At 40.0% G+C, this 20,094-nt stretch overlaps 1 protein-coding gene across 1 annotated transcript in view; it reads right to left on the reverse strand.

Annotated features, from left to right (window-relative positions):
• The window catches only part of ZGRF1 (zinc finger GRF-type containing 1), a 38,075-nt gene that overhangs the window by 11,865 nt on the left and 6,116 nt on the right, over positions 1-20,094 (reverse strand). Inside the window, exons 6-15 of the mRNA XM_056855520.1 lie at positions 18,640-18,716; positions 18,003-18,101; positions 8,460-8,592; positions 8,157-8,341; positions 6,454-6,641; positions 5,612-5,751; positions 4,278-4,424; positions 2,922-3,036; positions 1,522-1,778; positions 384-543 (exon numbers count right to left, since the gene is read on the reverse strand). Coding sequence (XP_056711498.1) covers positions 384-543; positions 1,522-1,778; positions 2,922-3,036; positions 4,278-4,424; positions 5,612-5,751; positions 6,454-6,641; positions 8,157-8,341; positions 8,460-8,592; positions 18,003-18,101; positions 18,640-18,716 — 1,501 coding nt within the window. The remainder of the gene's footprint in view (positions 1-383; positions 544-1,521; positions 1,779-2,921; positions 3,037-4,277; positions 4,425-5,611; positions 5,752-6,453; positions 6,642-8,156; positions 8,342-8,459; positions 8,593-18,002; positions 18,102-18,639; positions 18,717-20,094) is intronic.

Below are 20,094 nucleotides of genomic sequence, written 5' to 3' on the forward strand. Positions count from 1 at the left end.
AGCGGCTCTCCAGGGTCTCAGGCAGGGGTCTTTCACATCACCTCCTTGCCTGGTCCCTTTAACTGGAGATGCCGGGGATTCAACCTGGGACCGTCTGCATGCCAAGCAGATGCTCTACCACTGAGCCACGGCCCCTACCCAAAACTTTCTATGCATAGAATGGCCATCTTTGAAATTAAGTCAAGAAGGTAATTTCTGGATATCCCTTTCAGCAGTTTAACTTGGTAATCACAACTACGAAAGGAGAAGATCAATTGCACTCGATAGGTGCAGGAGGGAAAAAAATAAAAGATTTAATAGTGTATGTTATTGGAACAGAGAAAAAAATGAATCATTTTTCTAAATGGAACAATGAATATACAAACATTTTTGGAGGTACTTACCACAGCAGTACTCTGTCCACAGCAACATTAGTGGAAGAAGAGATTAGTATTTTCCATGGTGCTAACTTGTTGCCATCATTTGCTTCACTAGTTTCAAAGATTTGTACCAGGAACAAGATAACAAGGGCCAACAAATAACTTTTTCCAGATCCAAACACACCTACCATAAATTAACAGAAATAGGTAAGGATTCTGTACACTGACTTTTTAGGCACCTGTTTTATCTGGAATTACCGTATACCACTTCCTGAAGGTTTAATGGATGCAATGACATCAGAGACTTCAATGCAAAATATCACATCATGTGATCTAAAGTGGCTGCAACCAACCAGAAAACAGCTCACTAATAACATTGGTTCTATGTCTGCAACACTGGCCCAGTTCTGACAATGTCTTCCCCCAACATAAGGGAACGTCAGGGGAAGCAAGAGCACCCATTTTCTCCCAGCCCATATGTGGGTGCAAAATTTGAGCAATGTGTATACACATCACAATCCCACTTGAGTAGGCCCACATTGTGCAGTCAGTTCAGGTCCTTATATCCAACTGTTATGTCTACATGGCCAGAGAAATGTAAGCAACTTTACACATGTTTAAGGTTCACAATGAAGAAACTGAAATTGCTAAAGATTTTCTAATCCTTTGCTCAATCGTCAACCAAAAGGAAGACTGCACCCAAAAAATCAGAAGGAGATTGAGAATGCGAAAGGGCAGCCATCGAGGAACTGAAGAAGATCTTTAAGTGTAACAATGTGTTGCAGGCAATCAAGGTCAAGATAATTCATATTATAGTATTCCCCATTACTATGTATGGGTGTGAAAGCTGGACAAAGGAAGAAAGTTGATTCATTTGAAGTGTGGTGTCGGAGGAGAGTATAATGGATACCATGGGCTACCAAAAAGACAAGTAAGTGGGTTCTAGGTCAAATCAAGCCTGAACTCTCCCTAGAAGTTAAAATGATTAAACTGAAGCTATCGTACTTCCATAAGTCAGAAGTGACTTGACGGCATATAATACACACAGCACATACATTTTCATATACTTTTTTGCTATAACATTTTTTAAAAGCTCTGCACCACAGAGGGTCTTGTTTCTATAATGTGAGACAGGAAGCATATTAATAAAGAAATAATTTACCATGTATTATTGTTACAGGGGTGGGTTGCTGTTTCCCAGTTTCTTTGTCAACTGGATGCGATGCCATCATGCTGCCTATCTGTAGCAGTGCCATGGCCTGATCCTTATTCAGCTGAAATGTCTGAATCATCTCATTTGCCAGACTTATTGTCATTTCAGGACTTAGAAGTCCACAATTCATTGTACTGGTGTTTAACACTGGTGGTTTAAATTTTCGTTTGTTGACTCTGTTACTACAAGAAACTTCTTTGAAGGGCCTAAAAAACCACAAAAGATTAAATATATTTAGGAGACACATTGCTAAATAATTAAGTTTTAACTACATTAATGGATTCCAATGAAGCAAGTATAAACAGATTTTCAATTAAATGATTCCCTATCTATCCTTTTACCAATGGGCTTCTTTTCTAAAAACATACTAAAGGAGTTCTGTGCTAGTATTCCTGTTTTACGACTTTACGTGTTTTGCTTATTAGCAAAATATTTTTTGGTGTTTTCATCCTTTTCCTCAAACCAATTCAAAAAGCTGGCCAGGAAAGGGAGGAAGGGAATTAGTTTTTTTTTTAATTTAAGCATTACCATGAATTAAACATCATGATCAATTTGAAAGACACTGATGGTACAGTACATAATTCTCATAATTGTAGATATGCAATCTCCACTTATGTGCAATCTCCACATTTTACAAAATTAAACACATTTCAATTTAATTTTCCCATATCTTCTTAGTTTCACTAAGGTGCAGTGGATGAAAGAGTAGGAAATTACAGTGCATACAAGTTACACTTTTAATAGCATATAATTTTTCATTTTCACTTTTGCTTGCATATACATCTGTAAAATCCATTCTATAGAGCATCGGAATGTTATTCTCTTTTTCTATTCTAGAACTCTAAAAAATATCTTTTTTTTTTTACATTTACAAAAGCTGACACTAATCAAGGAAGAGGAAAACACACACTCATACAACAAACATTTAAAAAACAAAACTCAACATAATGATACATGGCTGATTACATCATATTATTTTAATGTTTCAGATAAACACCACCAATGCTGCTTAGTACAGCTTCACAATGCATTAGCAGGGATGGCATCTGTGAGGCATGGCATACAGATTCAAGAAACGGGTGCCAAGTTACATAGAAAGATTCTAGTTTCACCTCACCCCTTGCCAGTTCCAGCTGGTGGGTGAATTTATCTGGCACAATATGACTCCAGAATTTTTGTATCGTTCCTGCCAAGTCTCTTCAACAGAACCATAACTGTCATCTTGGTACCTGACACCACATGCAATGATAAATTCTTGAGATTTGATATTTCTTTTGTTTCCCCACCGATTCCAGATTGTTACAATTTACAGACAAAAATGCACTGATGTAGAAATCAAGACCACATACTTTGTAAGCAGATGCTGCATTATTGGTAAAGTGGCTGAACTAAAGTGTTCTTCTATGTTTCTCAAAGTTGTGAGTTCTGTGCTAGCATTACAAACTAGCAAGGCATGAACAATCGCTGGGGAGGGAAGGAACAGGAGTTAGCATATGAACTCAGCTACAGAAACGTCTAGACTACAAATTATATGGACACAAAGAAAAAAAAGGATAGATCCAACGGGCTACAAATTGATCTCTAACTGTGAAAATGGATCCCTTTCTTGCCTCTCCCTTCTCCACTGCACTTTGAGAAATGCTGCTGTGAGCTGGAAGACTGTAACGGGATGTGAGAGTCCTTCAGCTGGAGGAGGGAAGTGGAGACGACTTCTGAGCCAACTCACTGAATTTTGTTGTGGCATGTGATGGACTACCGGTAATGGAATTTCATCCTATGGCCATGATAAATTTTGTATCCCTTGAGGTGCTATAAGACTCTGTCTAATGAGCAAAAATAACAAACATGGAATATTATCTCTGCATATTTGCAGACGTTCTAAATCTCAATATTATCAACATGTGATTGGGAGAGCGGGATCACAGTGGCAGGCCAGGACCCCTTTCCTTCATGTGTTAATGAGAACTACTCTACAGAGTCTGCATGAGCACACCTACAACATCTGTTGTGCCCCCCCCATCTCCATGCACAATCTGGGACCCTCATTTTTACAGCATCTCACAGTGTGCATCTGGATATCCCAATGCTGGCTCTGTAGATAAAATAATCATGTGGGGAGGGGGGCATCAAGAATAGTCCTGTTCCTATATCTATGCATTGATAATACTTAGATTTAAAATATTTGACCATGGCTAAAGACATGTTGACATCAATTGCCAGCCAAGGCCCTACAAAAAACTACAGCTCACTATGAAAAAGTTTTTATTTCTACTCACTAATCTGGAAAAGGTGCACAACTGAAATAATAATACCTTCAGAGTAATAGATGTTACAAAGTATTCAGTGTTTTTAAAAATCAATAATGTTGCAATAATCTAAAATAAAATCTTAAAAAAACCTGTATACTAGAAAATAGGAACGATGATTATAGGTGACTTTAGCAACTTCCAAATAGTTATAAAGTTTGTCATGATGGTGCATCCAAAATTATGTTATATTAACCATCAAATTTTATTTCCTTCCCAGCATCTTGATTCTTTCATTCCCTTCTGTTAATGCTTAAATAAGTAATATGACATCACTACTATCTTTTCACCCCTATGCAGTGAGTATGGTAGCATATTAAAGAATTAGTGGCTGTGCTGAATGAAATGTTCATTGATTACCACAATACTTAACAGAAACAACTTTCAGGAGGAACTTACAATTTGAACGCCAGTTTGAGGGGCTGTAGCCTTTGAGAGGTTCCAGTTCTATTTCATTGCTAGAGGACGGGCCAAAGAAAACACTGCAGGCAATGAAAGTGTCCAAGGGTTCAAACATTAGGGTCTTAGAAACAACCCAAAGATCATCTACCAAGACAGTAAAAGGTTACTTCAGCTGAATCCGTTGCTAACTTCTGCAATAAGATAATTATATCTGGAACAGCTGTTTTGAAGAAACTGGGGTAGATCCAACCATGCCCCGAGGAGCATTCCACCAATTCAAACAGCACTTCCTTTTAGCTTATTTTGTATGCACCCCTTTATTCCAGTTGCACTGGGTAAATCTTATCTGGTTTCACATTAAGTGTGTATTCCCAAGGTTGCTATTTAAATTGCAGAGATTTTCCTCCAAGATTTGTAATATATTTAATTCTTACATGTTGTATTAACAAGAGCTGTATAATATTCTACCACATAAATGTACTGTAAATAGAGGATAAATGAACAGGCAGAAAAAAGTAGTTGCATACAATAGTTTGGAAAGGGAATTTCAAATATTTTTTAAAATTTAATCAGGCACAAAGAACAAAAAGAAATCCATCAGAAACAGATTTTAACATGGTATCAACCTAAATCATTCATCTGACAAAGCTAGGATACCCAGTATGAGGTTGTAGTGATGTAAATGCCTGAGGATTTCCAGACCAATCAGAAAGTTGAAGACTGCCAATTGTGGATGGCCTGTGTTTGCTCCACGAGTTTAGGTGGGAAACTGAAAACAGTATCCTTGAGTGCTTGGCTTCTCAAAGGGTGGATTAAAGAGCATTTGATGAGAACTATAAAGCCTGGGTTCCTTTGTTGCAATTTCTGGCAGAGAAGCCTTGAGGCAGAACCAGGTCAGACAAGTATTTCAGAGGTAAAGTTCAAATTTCCTCCTTTTGTAGCGGAGTGCTAAGGGGTTCAATTTCAAATATTCGGAAGCATCATCTTGAAAGCAGGATGCAACTGAAGATGTGTTCCATCAAATGTGGGTTAAAGCTACAAATCCCAAAGTCCTAAAGGCACTGCAGCTAACAAAATCCCACCAACACTGAGGCAAAGCAAAGTAAGGCAGTCCTTATCATATAGGCTTAAATATTTAATATCTTGCCCTTCCACTGTGAAAGTGAAACACAAACATACACACACACTATGCACACTTGAATATATTTAATTTTAAATTAGATTTAGACACCCCCCCTTTCCCAGCCAGAGCCAGGCTCAAATAGCAAGTCTTCAGTTTTATAACAGTTACTTCCTCTTGCATAATTTCGTAGAGAACCAAGGTCACCAACCTTTGCTGTAGACGGAAGAGTGTTCTTTTCTGTTCAGCTTCAGATATAATTTGTTCCTAGCATCACAGTCAAAGTCGGCACTGGCAACATTAAATTTCTTCAGCTTACTAAATCGTTTTCTTTGAATACCAAAGGCTTTCCTGGGGGAGGGAAAAATCCAAGAAATGGCACACGAACACTTATGGGTTTTATACTCACTTAAATAAATAACTTTTGGGGGGGGGGTATGTGGTTGGTACATGTGTTCTTGCTTTTGCAGATGCTTTCATTCTATTTTAGTGGCATTATAAAACTATCACCAGCCAGCTCATTAATATCAAGAAATTCTGATGAAGAACCATTTAACTAGTTCCATAGTAGGATATGGTGTTACACCTCGATCAGCAGAATTACACATGGACCGCGCCAGTGGACTGTACTGATAGATCTCTCCATGGTATTGTTTGTAATGATCATGCTGGTCCAATGACTTCAGGTGGTATGAGATGCAAGTGCAGCTTGCCTCATGGAAGAGAACTTGCTAATCCCAGCCTCCCACTGTAGCCTTTCACTCCCCCCTCAAATCCAAGGTGATTCAATGGACCCCCAGAAACATAAGGGAGAACAGAAAAGGGGGTCTTACAAAGCAAGCAGGGAACTGGTAACATGGTAATGTTAATAATATGATATAAAAATCAAATCTGTGATTGCACACAGGCCTTTTATAACTACTTCTTATAACCACCCTCGGAACATTTCTCTAAACACAATGTTCAGGTATTGTAATACCAACAAGATTGTATAGCTCCATTTTCATCAATACATGCATTATTATTAACAGTTTACTTAACATTCCAACACACCTCACCAAAAGTTGGCATTCTTCATGGAGAAAAATGTTCTGACTCCTCAAATAAGTTCCAATACTCTTTGTATCATGAAATACAACACTAGGTCTACTTTTGATCTGTCCTGGATTTATATCATCAAGCCACTTGAAAAAATCACAGCGCTTAGCTTTTGGAGCATCACAGGCATAGAAAAGGCGACCCTAAGATAGAACATATACCATTCAACTATATTTTAAAACACAAAGCTAAAATATATAGAACAGGTTGCCCATATCAGTATAATTAGTTTTAAAATTTTTTTTTGAAAAAAGGATTTTAAATCTCCTGATGATGTGAAATGCAGAGGCTCAAGCACAAGAGCAGTATTCTTAGGAATGCAGAATTCATCTGCCATGAAAGGTGCAGAATTTTCTCTAACCTGTATGTGTAAGCATGTGAAATGTATAAGAATGAGACAGCCTGGCTAGAATGAAGAAGCCATTCCCGTGATGTAATGTCCCTTTAAGTAGAGGCTGTCTCTCAGCACACCTGTAGAGTATTTATCTTAATGATTTCTTGGCAGTCAGCTTTTTTCGTCGTTATGCTGGCTGATTCTTTCGGTAGCCTTCTGTGTCGAGGCTTTCAGAGATGCCAATAAAGTAAGTTGTTTTCTTTATGGGAAGCCTGATTATTTTATGAATATCTTCGAGGCCTTTATTTGAGGTCAGGATATTACCATTCCAACCACTGCAGTCCAAAAGGCTCATCAGTGAGGCAATCTACTTCTTCATTATATCTAATTCTGAACTGGGCCATCCAGTGTGGATCAAGAAATCCACACAATGAGGCCAGGGATGGACAGGGGAAGGGGGATTGTTCTACGAGAATGAAAAAAACCCAGACTTGCAGAAAATTATGAAATAAAAATACAGAAAAACTCTGAAATCATAAAGCAATGTCTGCTTCTTTAAGAAAAGTATGCCACTGAGATTTTATGAGGCTATGTTTGAGATCTCAGTGGGCATTTGAGGGATTGCTAGGCAACCGGCCACAAACACTGCTGAGGAATCCAATCCTCAGTTAGTGTCAGCATGAGAGGGGGAGAAGCAGACTAAAAAAAGTAAACTAAAGGAAGAATAAATAAAAATGTAAAAAGAGAAAGCTGAAAACAAGGGAGGGCAGCAGGAAGCTGTAGTTTAGGGACAGATAGGGCAGAGGCCGCCAGGGGGAGAAACAGGACAAGTCGGTAGGGTGTTGGGTGGGACAGAAGGGACGAAGATGCAGTTGAGATCCTGTTCCTGTGAGTCTTTGCAGATCCTCCCACTTGTAAATTTGCTAATTTCCTAGAGTTCTTCCTACAGGGAGCACTCTTTCCAACCACAATTACCACACTATGAACTTCACCTATCTTCATTTAGTTATATAATAGAGGCTGCTGCAGCACATGCCACCAATTTTACATTGTTTACCTGATTTATCCCCACTTACTTAAATAAATATGAGCAGTATTAGGATATTAGGGGCCCTGCTATTATGATAGAATAGAAACCCCAACAGAGTAATTAAATTCAATATTTTTGCAGACTGGGATATGTGACAGGTAGGCTACCTATAAAACACAAATTTTAGCAAATAATCTACATCAGTTTTCTATCAAACTTAAAATATGCTCACATTTATTAAAACAGCCATTAATCTGATGTACGAAAGTAAATGCAAAGAAAAAAAATGAGTACCTTATTTCGGCCTTGTTTTTTAACCATAACAAGTTTGGCTGCAATCTTGTGGTTGCAGAGTGGTGCAGAATTGTCTTGCGTTTGCTCCTGCCCTCCTTTTGCTGAAGTATAGAAAGATATATCCACTTTTCCAAGAGCTTTATGTAGCCTTTGTGACAGCTCAAAGAGCAATATGTTCAAATGTTCTGTACACACATATGAGGATCAAAGAGGAAATCACAAACAGATAAGTACTGTTTGGAAAAAAAACAACCCAACTTTAAATACAAAAACCACAACTGTGATGTGCCGTCTTAGCCTTACCTGTCAAAGCAGCAGTGAAAACCTGTTTATAGAGCGCAGAAGATTGAAACTCAGCTGGGATACACATTTGCCTCTTAGGAAGATCAATGCAATTTACTACTTCTGCGCTGGGAAAGAACAGCTTGGAGACATTCTGAAGAATAAAAAAGCAAAAGGTATACATACAAAATTCAGTTTCCTTCCCTGCAGGCATGAATAATTCAGATATGTGTTACTGGATCACTGACTCAAGCAGCAGCACTGATCCTCCTGTGGCTCTAGAATTTGATCAGGGCATTCACAGAAATGGACCCAAAATGCTCCTGTGGACCCAAATTAATCTCTGAGCATGCACGGATGACTGATGCTCGGATGTATCCTTTTGATGCGCATTATCTGCTCTCATCCAGTCCCTGCCATTTCCCTGCCTTTGCAAGTGAGCCTTGCTTGCTTATTAGTCCCAATAATGTAATACACTGCAATATATTCCAGATCTGCACAAAATCTTCATTTAAAAATGTTTAATGCTAAATTTGCAGGAAACATTTCAAAGCCAAGGTAGTCATTAAGTTTTCAAGTGCCATCGATAGGGAAGACAAACAGGGAAGACAAACAGTAGCCTGGCCTTCCCTCCACCATGCCTCTGTCAGGTCCTGGTAAGAATACCACCCCTTCAACAAGGAACATGGGTAAAAATGTAATTAATATTTTCCAAGCATAATTTAGCAATTATAAGCATGTAAGGAGACTATTTTCCTGAGGTGCCTAAGTGAGAACATCCATAACATTTCCTTATGATTCTGTTTTCCTGTTGATGTAATTTATTTATTTACTTCATTTATACCCTGCTTTTCTCCATAGCGGGGATCCAAAGTGGCTTGTAGTGTTCTCCTCCATTTTATCCTCACAAGGACACTGTGAAGTAGGTTAGGCTGAGAGTGGGTGGCTGGACCAAGGTCACCCAGCGAGCTTCCATGGCAGGGTGGACATTTGAACCTGGATCTCCCAGATCCTAGTCTGAAATTCTAACCACTCACCATGAATTAAAAAGGTAAAGGTAGTGCCCTGTGCAAGCCCCGGGTCATTACTGACCCATGGGGTGATGTCATATCCCGCTGTTTACTAGGCAGACTATGCTTATGTGGTGGTTTTCCATTGCCTTCCCCAGTCGTCTACACTTTACCCCCAGCAAGCTGGGTCCTCATGAGTTACACCCATGTTAGTCCATCCAAATCAACGAGCACAGAAGGGTGTATATAGAAGGGGATAGCCTGCCTGCTTGGCTGCAATATCACCGTCACAGCAGGCACCACACTAAGCTGTGTGCCATCTCTTTTAATGATTAGGTAATAGTTTGAGAATTGATTTTAATAAGATGTTTTAATAGATATGTAGATGAATATCTGTGATTTTATTGTTGTTCCCTGCCCTGTGGCTGGGGAGGGCGGGCTAGAAATATAATAAAAATGGTAAGTTTTGCATTGTTAGCTGTTTTGAAAAGCCTAGACTCTTACTCAAAATGTATCCACTTTAATCATCACACGATTTGTCCAGAGATTACTAAGAGTATTCTTTTGCCATTTTATATCTGGTGATGGATATTCCAAGAGTTAGTCACCGAATTAGGGTTGCCACAGGGGGCAGGGAAGCACTTATTGGGTAGTAGGGGCCCTCACAGGGAACACTCTGATCTTGCCAGTGATGTGCTGACGTCACTTCCTTTGCACACTGGAAATGTCATCAGTACATCAAGATGCTGCAGACATCCCCCCCCCACCATGTGGTGCCATTTCTTCCTCCGCTAGCCAGCTGAGTGGCGGTGGAGAGCACCCGCATTTAGCAGGGGTCTGTCAACCCTACACAAAATGCTTCATTATATAGATGAAAAATATTCACTTGGATCCAGTTATTAACAGAAGATGCTGGTGGGTGCATTCCCCCCCCCCATTTTCTTCAGCAAATGTTTTCAACCCTCCAAAAGGTTATTCTTAGAGTTGTGGCACCTCCATGGGCAAAAAAACCACACATGGGAGAGGGAGATGCAGAGAAGGTATGAAATCACACCTCCTTCCTGTTTCAACTGTAAATCTGTGCTTGTAGAAAAGGGATGATTTCACTGTTTTCTCCCTTCTCAATGCAATCCCCTAACCCACGTGGCCTTTTGTCTACATGGGTCTAACATGCTTCTGCCACTGATGGTTGATTGGATCAAAGCCATAATTGGGAAACTATTTTTCCGTGACAGAATAACATTTCTGCAGACAATAAAATACAAAATTGTGGTTTTCTTTGTTTATGGCATCCTGTATGAAACCACGAATCCAGTTAGAAAATTTTGGAACATCCTGCCACAGATACCTCAAGACAATTGTTAAGAATACATCACCATCGTAAGAACAATGATATATCATTGCTATAAGTATATCGCTAATCTAACGAACAATTAGATGAGGACTACTGAATATTCACAACTGCTTTGCTTGCTTGGGCAAGATCTGTTTCCCAATACTTTTTGGAACAGTTACTTACCTTGGCACGTCTAGTTATGTTATGGTGGTTCAGTTGACCTAACACCTTTGGTGCTTCTTCAGTGGAAAAAACTGGATTTAAGTGCACAGAAAGTTGCTTTTTTTCTGAAACAGAATCTTGGCTGCTAAAGTTTCTTTGTTGTTTACAAAGCATGCTTTTTATCGTTTGCAGATGAGCAAAGTCTGGAGGGCTTTTACTGATGGCATCACTCTGACCCTCTCCTGTATCATCAAGTAGCATTCTCAAGACATTCTCAGCTTGGAAGTCATCAGTCATGACCACTTCACTACTGTTTTGAGTTCTCAAGTCACAATGAGCCATGTTTTGGTATTTCTGCCACTTGCTTTGTCTCTTTTGTTCAGATACATTAGGGAATGCAGACTGTGTAAGCACCTCTTGTCTTTCTCCTAAAAAAGTTTCATCCACAAACGATTCACACATCCTGTCCTCAGGCCCTAACATTTCTGACTTGTTGTACATGTTGACTACTGGGAATCCAAAAGGCAGCATTTGCTCACAAGCCATTAGACTGGAATAAACTTCTGAGTCAGGAAGCCCTTCATCAACTGGTAAAGTTACAACTGGAGTTTGTGTTCTATGAGTAGGTAAGCCTGTATGCATACTATCATCCTCTGAGCAGAGAGATTTCTCCATTCCTATAAAGTAGAGACTTTATGAATAACACCAACAAAGTAAAGACTGAATAACACCAATAAAATAAATATTTGGCACTCAGACCTTATCTTTTAGGTGATAAAGTCTTTGGGAGTACTTTCATTTCCTTCCAGAATATATTTTACTCAAAGGTTCATACAAAGTTAGCATAGCAAAATATTGTCGAAGGCTTTCACGGTCAGAGTTCATCGGTTCTTGTAGGTTATCCGGGCTGTGTGACCGTGGTCTTGGTATTTTCTTTCCTGACGTTTCGCCAGCAGCTGTGGCAGGCATCTTCAGAGAAGTAACACTGAAGGACAGTGTCTCTCAGTATCAAGTGTGTAGGAAGAGTAATATATAGTCAGAAGGGGGTTGGGTTTGAACTGAGTCATTTTCCTGCAAAAGTATCAAAGGTAATGTGCTAATCATTGTCCTATAAGTATCAAGATAATGTGCTAATGAGGGTGTGGTATGTTAATGTGGAACCATTGTATCCTGAAGTGATCTGTTAACATGTGGAATCCAAAGCTAATCCGCATGGCTATTGTGGACTGTAGTCTTTGTTAGTCTGGAGTTTTTCAGGACAGGAAGCCAAGCCTTATTCATTCTTAAACTCTCTTCTTTTCTGTTAAAGTTGTGCTGATGTTTAGGAATTTCAATGGCTTCTCTGTGCAATCTGACAAAACAGCTGGTAAAATTGTCCAGTATTTCAGTGTCTTGGAATAAGACCCTGTGTCCTGTTTGGGTCAGTCCATGTTCAGCCATGCGGATTAGCTTTGGATTCCACATGTTAACAGATCACTTCAGGATACAATGGTTCCACATTAACATACCACACCCTCATTAGCACATTATCTTGATACTTACAGGACAATGATTAGCACATTACCTTTGATACTTTTGCAGGAAAATGACTCAGCTCAAACCCAACCCCCTTCTGACTATATATTACTCTTCCTACACACTTTTTTTATTGCATATTTTTTTATTTTTTCCTTAATGTAAGCCCTTGGTCCAAAGAACCAGAAACCACGACATAGACAATTAGGTCCAAAGAAGCTGGTCTTTACTGGTCAAATAGAATAACAGAGCATAAAGGAAAAGGAGACAGCTATGAAACTGTCTTGCTGAAACCTGGTATTATAGATGCATGGAAAGGGTGAGAGATTACATATTGAAAACAAAAGTAAGTTCCCAGAGCGAAGTAGGTTCCCAGAACATCAAACAGAAAGTGTTAGGCATAACAGTCTTTGCAACCTTGGCTGCGGTTTAGTAGGGATAACATTCCTTGAGTCTGGATGGCAGGATGTGAACAAAGCGAACAACACTGATATGCCTGACACTTAATAAGTAGATATACAGAGGGAAAAATTAGGGAAAGGTAAGATAATATTATTTACATATCATTTTGTTGGTATCTAACAATCTCTACCCCTCTTTATAATACCGTCTTCCATATTTTCTTAACATAATAGGATTTCCATCTCTCATGATTCTGTGCTCGTGTATTATCTTTCATATATTCTGTTAACTGTGCCATAGTAATAGTAATGGAAAACAAATAAGATCCCAAAACTTCAAACATGGTTAGATAACTCTTCCTACACACTTGACACTGAGAGACACTGTCCTTCAGTGTTACTCCTCTGAAGATGCTTACCACAGCTGCTGGTGAAACGTCAGGAAAGAAAATACCAAGACCACGGTCACACAGCCCGGATAACCTACAAGAACCGATTAGCATAGCAAATTAACTGAAAAAGGTACCTTGATTTGGATGGGTATGCGAATGGGATCATTGTGTGTTCTTGTAGTACTTGCTGGGCAAAATACCTTCTAGTGAAGTTCGTGTATTTGCTTTTCTTCTTTCCCTATTGGGGCTAACTGCACTCTGGGCAGGAGGGTGTAGTTTTGTTGGGAAAATGGCACATGGGGAAGGAGTTCACTGCAACCCCTTGCCCAGCCTCATGGCCTCAATCTGAATACCCCCTCCCCACAGCTGCTTTTTGGGATCAAAATCATATTCAGACATCTGTCACTGATCTTCAGTTTAATGAGTGGTTTAGACTTCCAATTTCTGATTTTCCCTGACAAGTCATATAAACAACTACCAAAAGACTGAATTCAGAATAAGATCAACTAGATTGTTTGGGTTTAGAACGTTCAGGAGATACATGTTAACTGCAGGACCATAAGAAGTTTGAGTCTTTTGCATCCAAGATGTGTAACCTATCTTTTCAGGCCCAAGATATTATTTATAAATACAATCTTACTGAAAAAGCTTTTTGTGTTGTTCGTGGGCTGTGGAAAAATTCCAGATAGCAGGAATTCCTGTTTTTCCATGTCTACCATTGTGTCTGTACTGCTTGGACTTGAGAAAAAATGACATTCCGAGGAGCAGGAAGGACTCTCTTGTGTTGATAACATCTGTACACAAATGATTTGTAAAGTAAAAAAAAACTGAGGCAAACATATTTATACTTCAGTATAACTGCCCCCTTGACCATTTTGTATGACAATGGAAGTAAAGATAGGAAGAGGGAAATGTGGTATTTTTCTATTAGAGTGGATAAGTTATTCTATCAGAGTGGATAATTTACCACATTTCCCTCTTCCTATCTTTACTTCCATTGTCATACAAAATGGTCCTATCTTTACTTGACTGCCACTGGAAAAAACAACCTTTCCTTCGTTTCCTTTAAAACAGAAGGTTGCATTGAAAGAGCCATGAGTGGGACTTTTCCTCAGAATCGAACTTTTCCTGTTGTGGTGCTGTGAGCCTCCCAAAATCCTGAGCCTACCCCTGGGAGCAACCAGGGATGAAGCACAGAGACTAGTGTAAGCAGGGAAAGAATGTTCAGGCTCCCCTATCCTGCATGAACAGAAGTGCCTACCATTCTTGCAAGGGTTAATTTAATCCCATATTGTAGCTTACATTGCTAAGAAATGGGGGGAAAAACTGCAGGAGAACCAGTACGGTAATGTGGTTGGGCTGGGAGTAGGGGAACCTAGGTTCAAATCCCCATTTAACTATGAAGCTCACTGGGTGTCCAGTCACTCTCTTTTAGATTCAGCTATGTCATAAGACAGGGGTCTGTAAACTGCAGCTCCCGAGCCGCATGTGGCTCTTTGGCCCGTTGAGTGCAGCTCTCCGAACTTGGTTCGGAGCCCCTGCTCTAGCGCCCGCTCGCACCGGCAGCCGGGCTGTGGAGCCGGCGAGCCTGAGAGAGAGAATGAGTGAGCGAGTGAGAGCAGGCGAGCGGGCATGCTATCTCTCCCCCACCCCCACCATGGAGAATGGCCGGGTCCCCCTTTCCCTCAATGGTTGGGAGGCTAAAGCCTCCCCTCCCCTCTAGCTGTGCGATTGCTGGGTGGGAAGCTCAGCGATTCCTGGCCCCCCCCCGCCTATCAGCTGTTGGGCGGGGCGGGCTTCCTTTGATAGATCTGGCCTCTGGCTGAGTCCCATTGAGAGGCCATGTCTACCCACTGGCTTTCTTGGCGGTAGACCTGGACTCCGAGGAGGGGAAAAAGTCCCCCTTCAGAGGTCAGGTCTACCAATTGGCTTCCATGGGCCTCCGGAGGCCAGGTCTACTGCCAAGAAAGCCAATGGGTAGACCTGGCCTCCCAATTGGACTCAGCCGGAGGCCAGGTCTACCAATAGGCTTTTATGGCGGTAGACCAGGCCTCCAGACGAGGACTCCGGTCGGGGAGGGGAAATGGCAGGGACTTACAATTTAATTTTTATCAATAAATAAGATAACTATTAAGTATGATATCAAGTTTTATTCAGTGTACCTATAGTTTAATTAAGACTTAAAACTTTAATTAAAGTTTATTAAGTTAATAAACTATATAGGTAGGTACACTGTTTAAGTTTAAGAAATTTGGCTCTCAAAAGAAATCTCAATCGTTGTACTGTTGATATTTGGCTCTTTTGACTAATGAGTTTGCCGACCCCTGACATAGGATAATATAATAGATTCCGAGAATAATATGGAGAACAGAAGAACCACATATGCTGGTTGAGCTCCTTGGGAAAAAGGCAGGATAAAATAGTAATAGAAGTGTGTGTGTGTGTGTGTGTAAAGTGCTGTCAAGTCGCAGACGACTTATGGTGACCCCTTATGGGGTTTTCAAGGCAAGAGACTAACAGAGATGGTTTGTCATTGCCTTCCTCTGCACAACAACCCTGGCATTCCTTGGTGGTCTCCCATCCAAATACTAACCAGGCCTGAACCTGCTTATCTTCCGAGATCTGATTTGATCGAGCTAGCCTGGGCCATCCCGGTCAGGGTAATGGATCGAAATACAATGATTAAAAAAAGAGGCCTTATGCATATTTTTAGATTTCCCCCCATCATCTAGTTAATTGTACCTGTTGTAATACCATGATTTGTGATATCACACTGGTATAGTGGTTGATACACGCAAGTACAGAGTAGCACACATTAGGCATGAGCCATTGTTGTCTTCTTTTACTTGAACATTTGCTCAACTAATAGTGCAATCCTAAGCAGATTTCAATGGATCTAGAGGGGTATAACTCTGCTTAGGACTACACTGTAAGTACAACAATTAATATAGATTTAGATTATTATTTATAAGGTGCTATCAGTATGTACTTGAGAAAATTCCATAAGCAAAAATTAAACAGTTCTGTAACTTTGAGACTGTGGTTTAAAACTGGCAATGGGGAACACAACAAAAGGAGAACGTAAGGGAGAGGCAGTGTAGCAAATGTTAAGGGGCAGTTACATGCACCTTAGCTTGGTTCCAGTTGGGAGCAAGGACTGAAAGTTAAGCCAAAGGCTACATGGAAAAGGTGAGGTTTGAAGAAGGATGTGAAGGAAGGGAGAGGTGGCAGCAGATATGTGTTAAGGGACAGAGTTTGATGAATAGGGGCTGCAAGGGAATTGTTTTAAGAACATAAGAAAAGCCATGCTGATCAGACCAAAGCCCATCAAGTCCAGCAGTCTGTTCACACAGTGGCCAATAAACTGATGAACTTGATGGGCCTTGGTCAGATCCAGCTTTTCTTGTTTTAGGACACTTTTCTTTTTTTAGGACACTGGTCAAAACAAATAAGAGGAAAGCTTTCCTTAAATCTTGAAATGGATCTAGTGAGGAATATTAAACTTTTTTAGTTCGGCTTACGGTATTTCCAGTTATTTTGCATTCCATGTACTTTGTGGTTTGAAGAAATTAATTTTCATCACACATTCATTGAATCATTTATCTAAGATTAACCTCGGTTTACCTTAAAGAAACCAGGGAGCACAGGGCTGCTCAGTCCCTGAGCTGAGAAAAAGCCATCGTCCCTTGCCATGCTTTCAGACTCCACCATATCATCGCATGGATCCCACCTAAGACGTGAATAGGGTTCTCTCATCATGACTTCACTAGCTGCTGATCCTTTCAACTGGTACCCTTGAAATTCTACTGGCTATATGACATTTAATTAAATAAATATTATAAAGCAACAAAGAAATTGATTATTGAGAGGAAAAAGAAATGGAAGAACCAGTTTGCCCTCTTGTAACTAAAAAAAAGACAGGGAAGGTAGAAGACACTAAACTAATGAATGTGCTACACAAGCTGCCTTTTAATTGCAATCAACAAATTTGGAGAAAGCCTCAAGAATGTGTATTCCCTCCACCCAAGCCTTGCCTCCCTGAAACTAATTCGGGTTAAGGTTAAACAGGGTCCCCTTAACACAGGATCCAAGTCACACTTTGGTTACAGAAAATCTGGTTAACCTTAAATGTAGTTGACGTTACCATTGAAGAACAGCATCAACTGCTGAGGCCCTTTGGCAAAGGAGTGCAAGTTCCTAAAGCCGATCCCCCTTTTGTTAATCATAGTTTCATAGAAGTCAACATTATGTTTGCACTACTGAAGTTCCTGCTACTTCTTACATGTCTGAGACTATTTTAGACTAGAGCAAAGGTGCCCAATCTTGTTGAGCCTGTGGGCAATTTTGGAACTTTGAGGAGTGAGCACCAGCAAAAAATGGCTGGCGTGGTAGATGGGCCCAGTTACAAAATGGTTGCCATGGGGGAGCTGGGGACGACTACAAAATGTTGGGATGTTACAAGCCACGCATCCTTCTACAATGTATGTGTGTAAAGTGCTGTCAAGTCACAGCCAACTTACGGCGACCCTACCAAGGGACTTTCCAGGCAAGTGAGAAGCAGAGGTGGTTTGCCAGTGCCGTCCTCTGCACACACACCACTTTTTAAATACTCTCATTTTTAAAAGCAGCTTACCACAGTGGATAGGGCAGTGCTATTCGAGAAACATACACCCTAAGATCCCTTTCACACAAAGAACTAGTTACAGCTGTATCCCAGTCATTTGACTTATTAAATCGGCTCTTTATACCTTTGATTGACTTTCAGCCACTCCAACTGGACTTTGGCCATGTAGCATCTTAACTATAGCTGCTGTGGGTTTCTCTACATGATCGCTTAAAGAAAAACACTAGAAATAAATGATCAGAAACAAGTCAAGAGAAAGATGGGATGTACTGTACTTAGCAAGCATTTACTTTTGACCATAGTGACTGAATAAGACCAGGCCACAAAAAACCTCTTCCACAAGGTTGCATGGCAATATATATTGCAGGCAAAAACATCTGCAACCAGTGATGTACAGGAGCCCTCTAGCTGTCAGGGTGCCATTGGAGCGGTTGGCAGCCCGAAGGTCAGGGCCAGCGTCATGGCCACCTGCTGTGGCCCAAGTAATTCTGGGAGAAGGCCCAGTCTCAGATGATGAATTTCCATATTACCCAGTAAAAGCTTTACTGAGCCTTCTGTGCTTTACCTGTTGCATAACGTTGCTCAGGTGGATACACTAACCTACAAGAGCCAAATTTAGTGGGCTGCAGATGGGGGTGGTATCAGAAATGCAATGCATGTGCACAAAAGGAAGAGCCTTCGGCTTGTACAGCGGCATTTTTAGATCTAAAACATTATCACTGTTTATTAATAATCAGTGTAAAAGTATTCTCAAAAGTTACCATTTTAGGTGCACCAGAACAGGAAGAAGACAGCAGCGCATCTTCAGAATAAGACACTTCAGCAAACCTTTGCTTAGCTACAAAACAGGGGAAAGGACAGAAAACCTAAGTCACGATCAAATAAAACGAGGAAAATATTTAAAGGATTAATTTCATTTATGTAACAAATTAAGTTAATTCTGCTTCTCATAGGAATCAGGCAGGCACCAAAAATGCAGCATTTATAGTAATTACTACAACCAACCTTATCAGTGACTGCTTCAACAAAAGGCATTGTAGAATTTTTATTCTAAACCAGTGATGTGGGGTTTCCCCCAAAAGAATAGCAGCAGAAAAAAATATTGAAAATTATCCAGTGCCCTAAATACAACATGCAATTGTATTTTAGCTTATAATTAGTTTAAAAAAATTGAAGAAGTACCCCACATTAATTTTATATCCGATGTGCTTAGAATGGGGCAACTGTGCATAAGATTGCATTGTAATTTTAGCATACGCAAAGAACCTTGAATAATATTCCACTGATGTAGATGACCATTCATCCACAACATAATTTAACTCTTGTCCATAGAAGTCACCGTGGCACCTCATCTCTCGCTTTACTTGTTAGTTCCCTATCTGATTGGTGATTACAATATCTCTTCCACCATGTGACAGGAGACACACAAATAAGAATCTTTGGTTTGGTTTGATATGATCTGCAATTGATTTACAACTTGCTTTTTATTTGGATTATTGCAAGCATTTGTGGGTTTTATCCCCCTACCCATTTATAAATCAATAAAACATACATGTTCTCTTGCACACAATTTGTAGGGATAATCACCCAAAGAACATTATGAGTTTGAAACTGACACACTTGCCTAATATTGCATAGCTAATGGCATCCATTCATTGTTATTCACTTTATGAAACAACGAATCTTTAGAAATGGAAAATTTCCAGGAAAAAAAATAAGCACTTGAAAATGTTCAGCCTTAGATCTTTGATTCCAACAAATAATAAAATGATACAGGGTAGATTTGGTTTTGATAGTGTAAAGACCCCCAGGACTATAATTGATTCTTATTGAAAAATCCCTAACATGTAACCTCCCATACTGACATATACCAGCTCCATTGTACAAGAACACAGTCCAGAGTTAGCTTACAATTCCCCCAGTGCACACTTCAAATGGCAGCCTCCTGATGCCATAAGGTAAACTGCTTTTTGACACCTGAGGGAGTTTGAAATCAGCTACTGTATTTGTGTGGAAAGAAGGAGGAATATATATGCTGGAAAAAACACCTCTCAGATCTGTCAGAAGTTCAGCTGCACACAATGATAAATCCAGGTCAAGCGATTCTTAACGTTCTTGAATGAAAGTGTATAAATAATCCTTGTTTTTTTAGGGCAAGCATGAGAGAAATGAGCAAGGACATGCATGACATTCTGGTGGATGGGGTGAAACTAAGT

The sequence above is a fragment of the Euleptes europaea genome, chromosome 9 (genome assembly GCF_029931775.1).
Source record: "Euleptes europaea isolate rEulEur1 chromosome 9, rEulEur1.hap1, whole genome shotgun sequence".
NCBI classification, from domain to species: Eukaryota; Metazoa; Chordata; class Lepidosauria; order Squamata; family Sphaerodactylidae; genus Euleptes; species Euleptes europaea.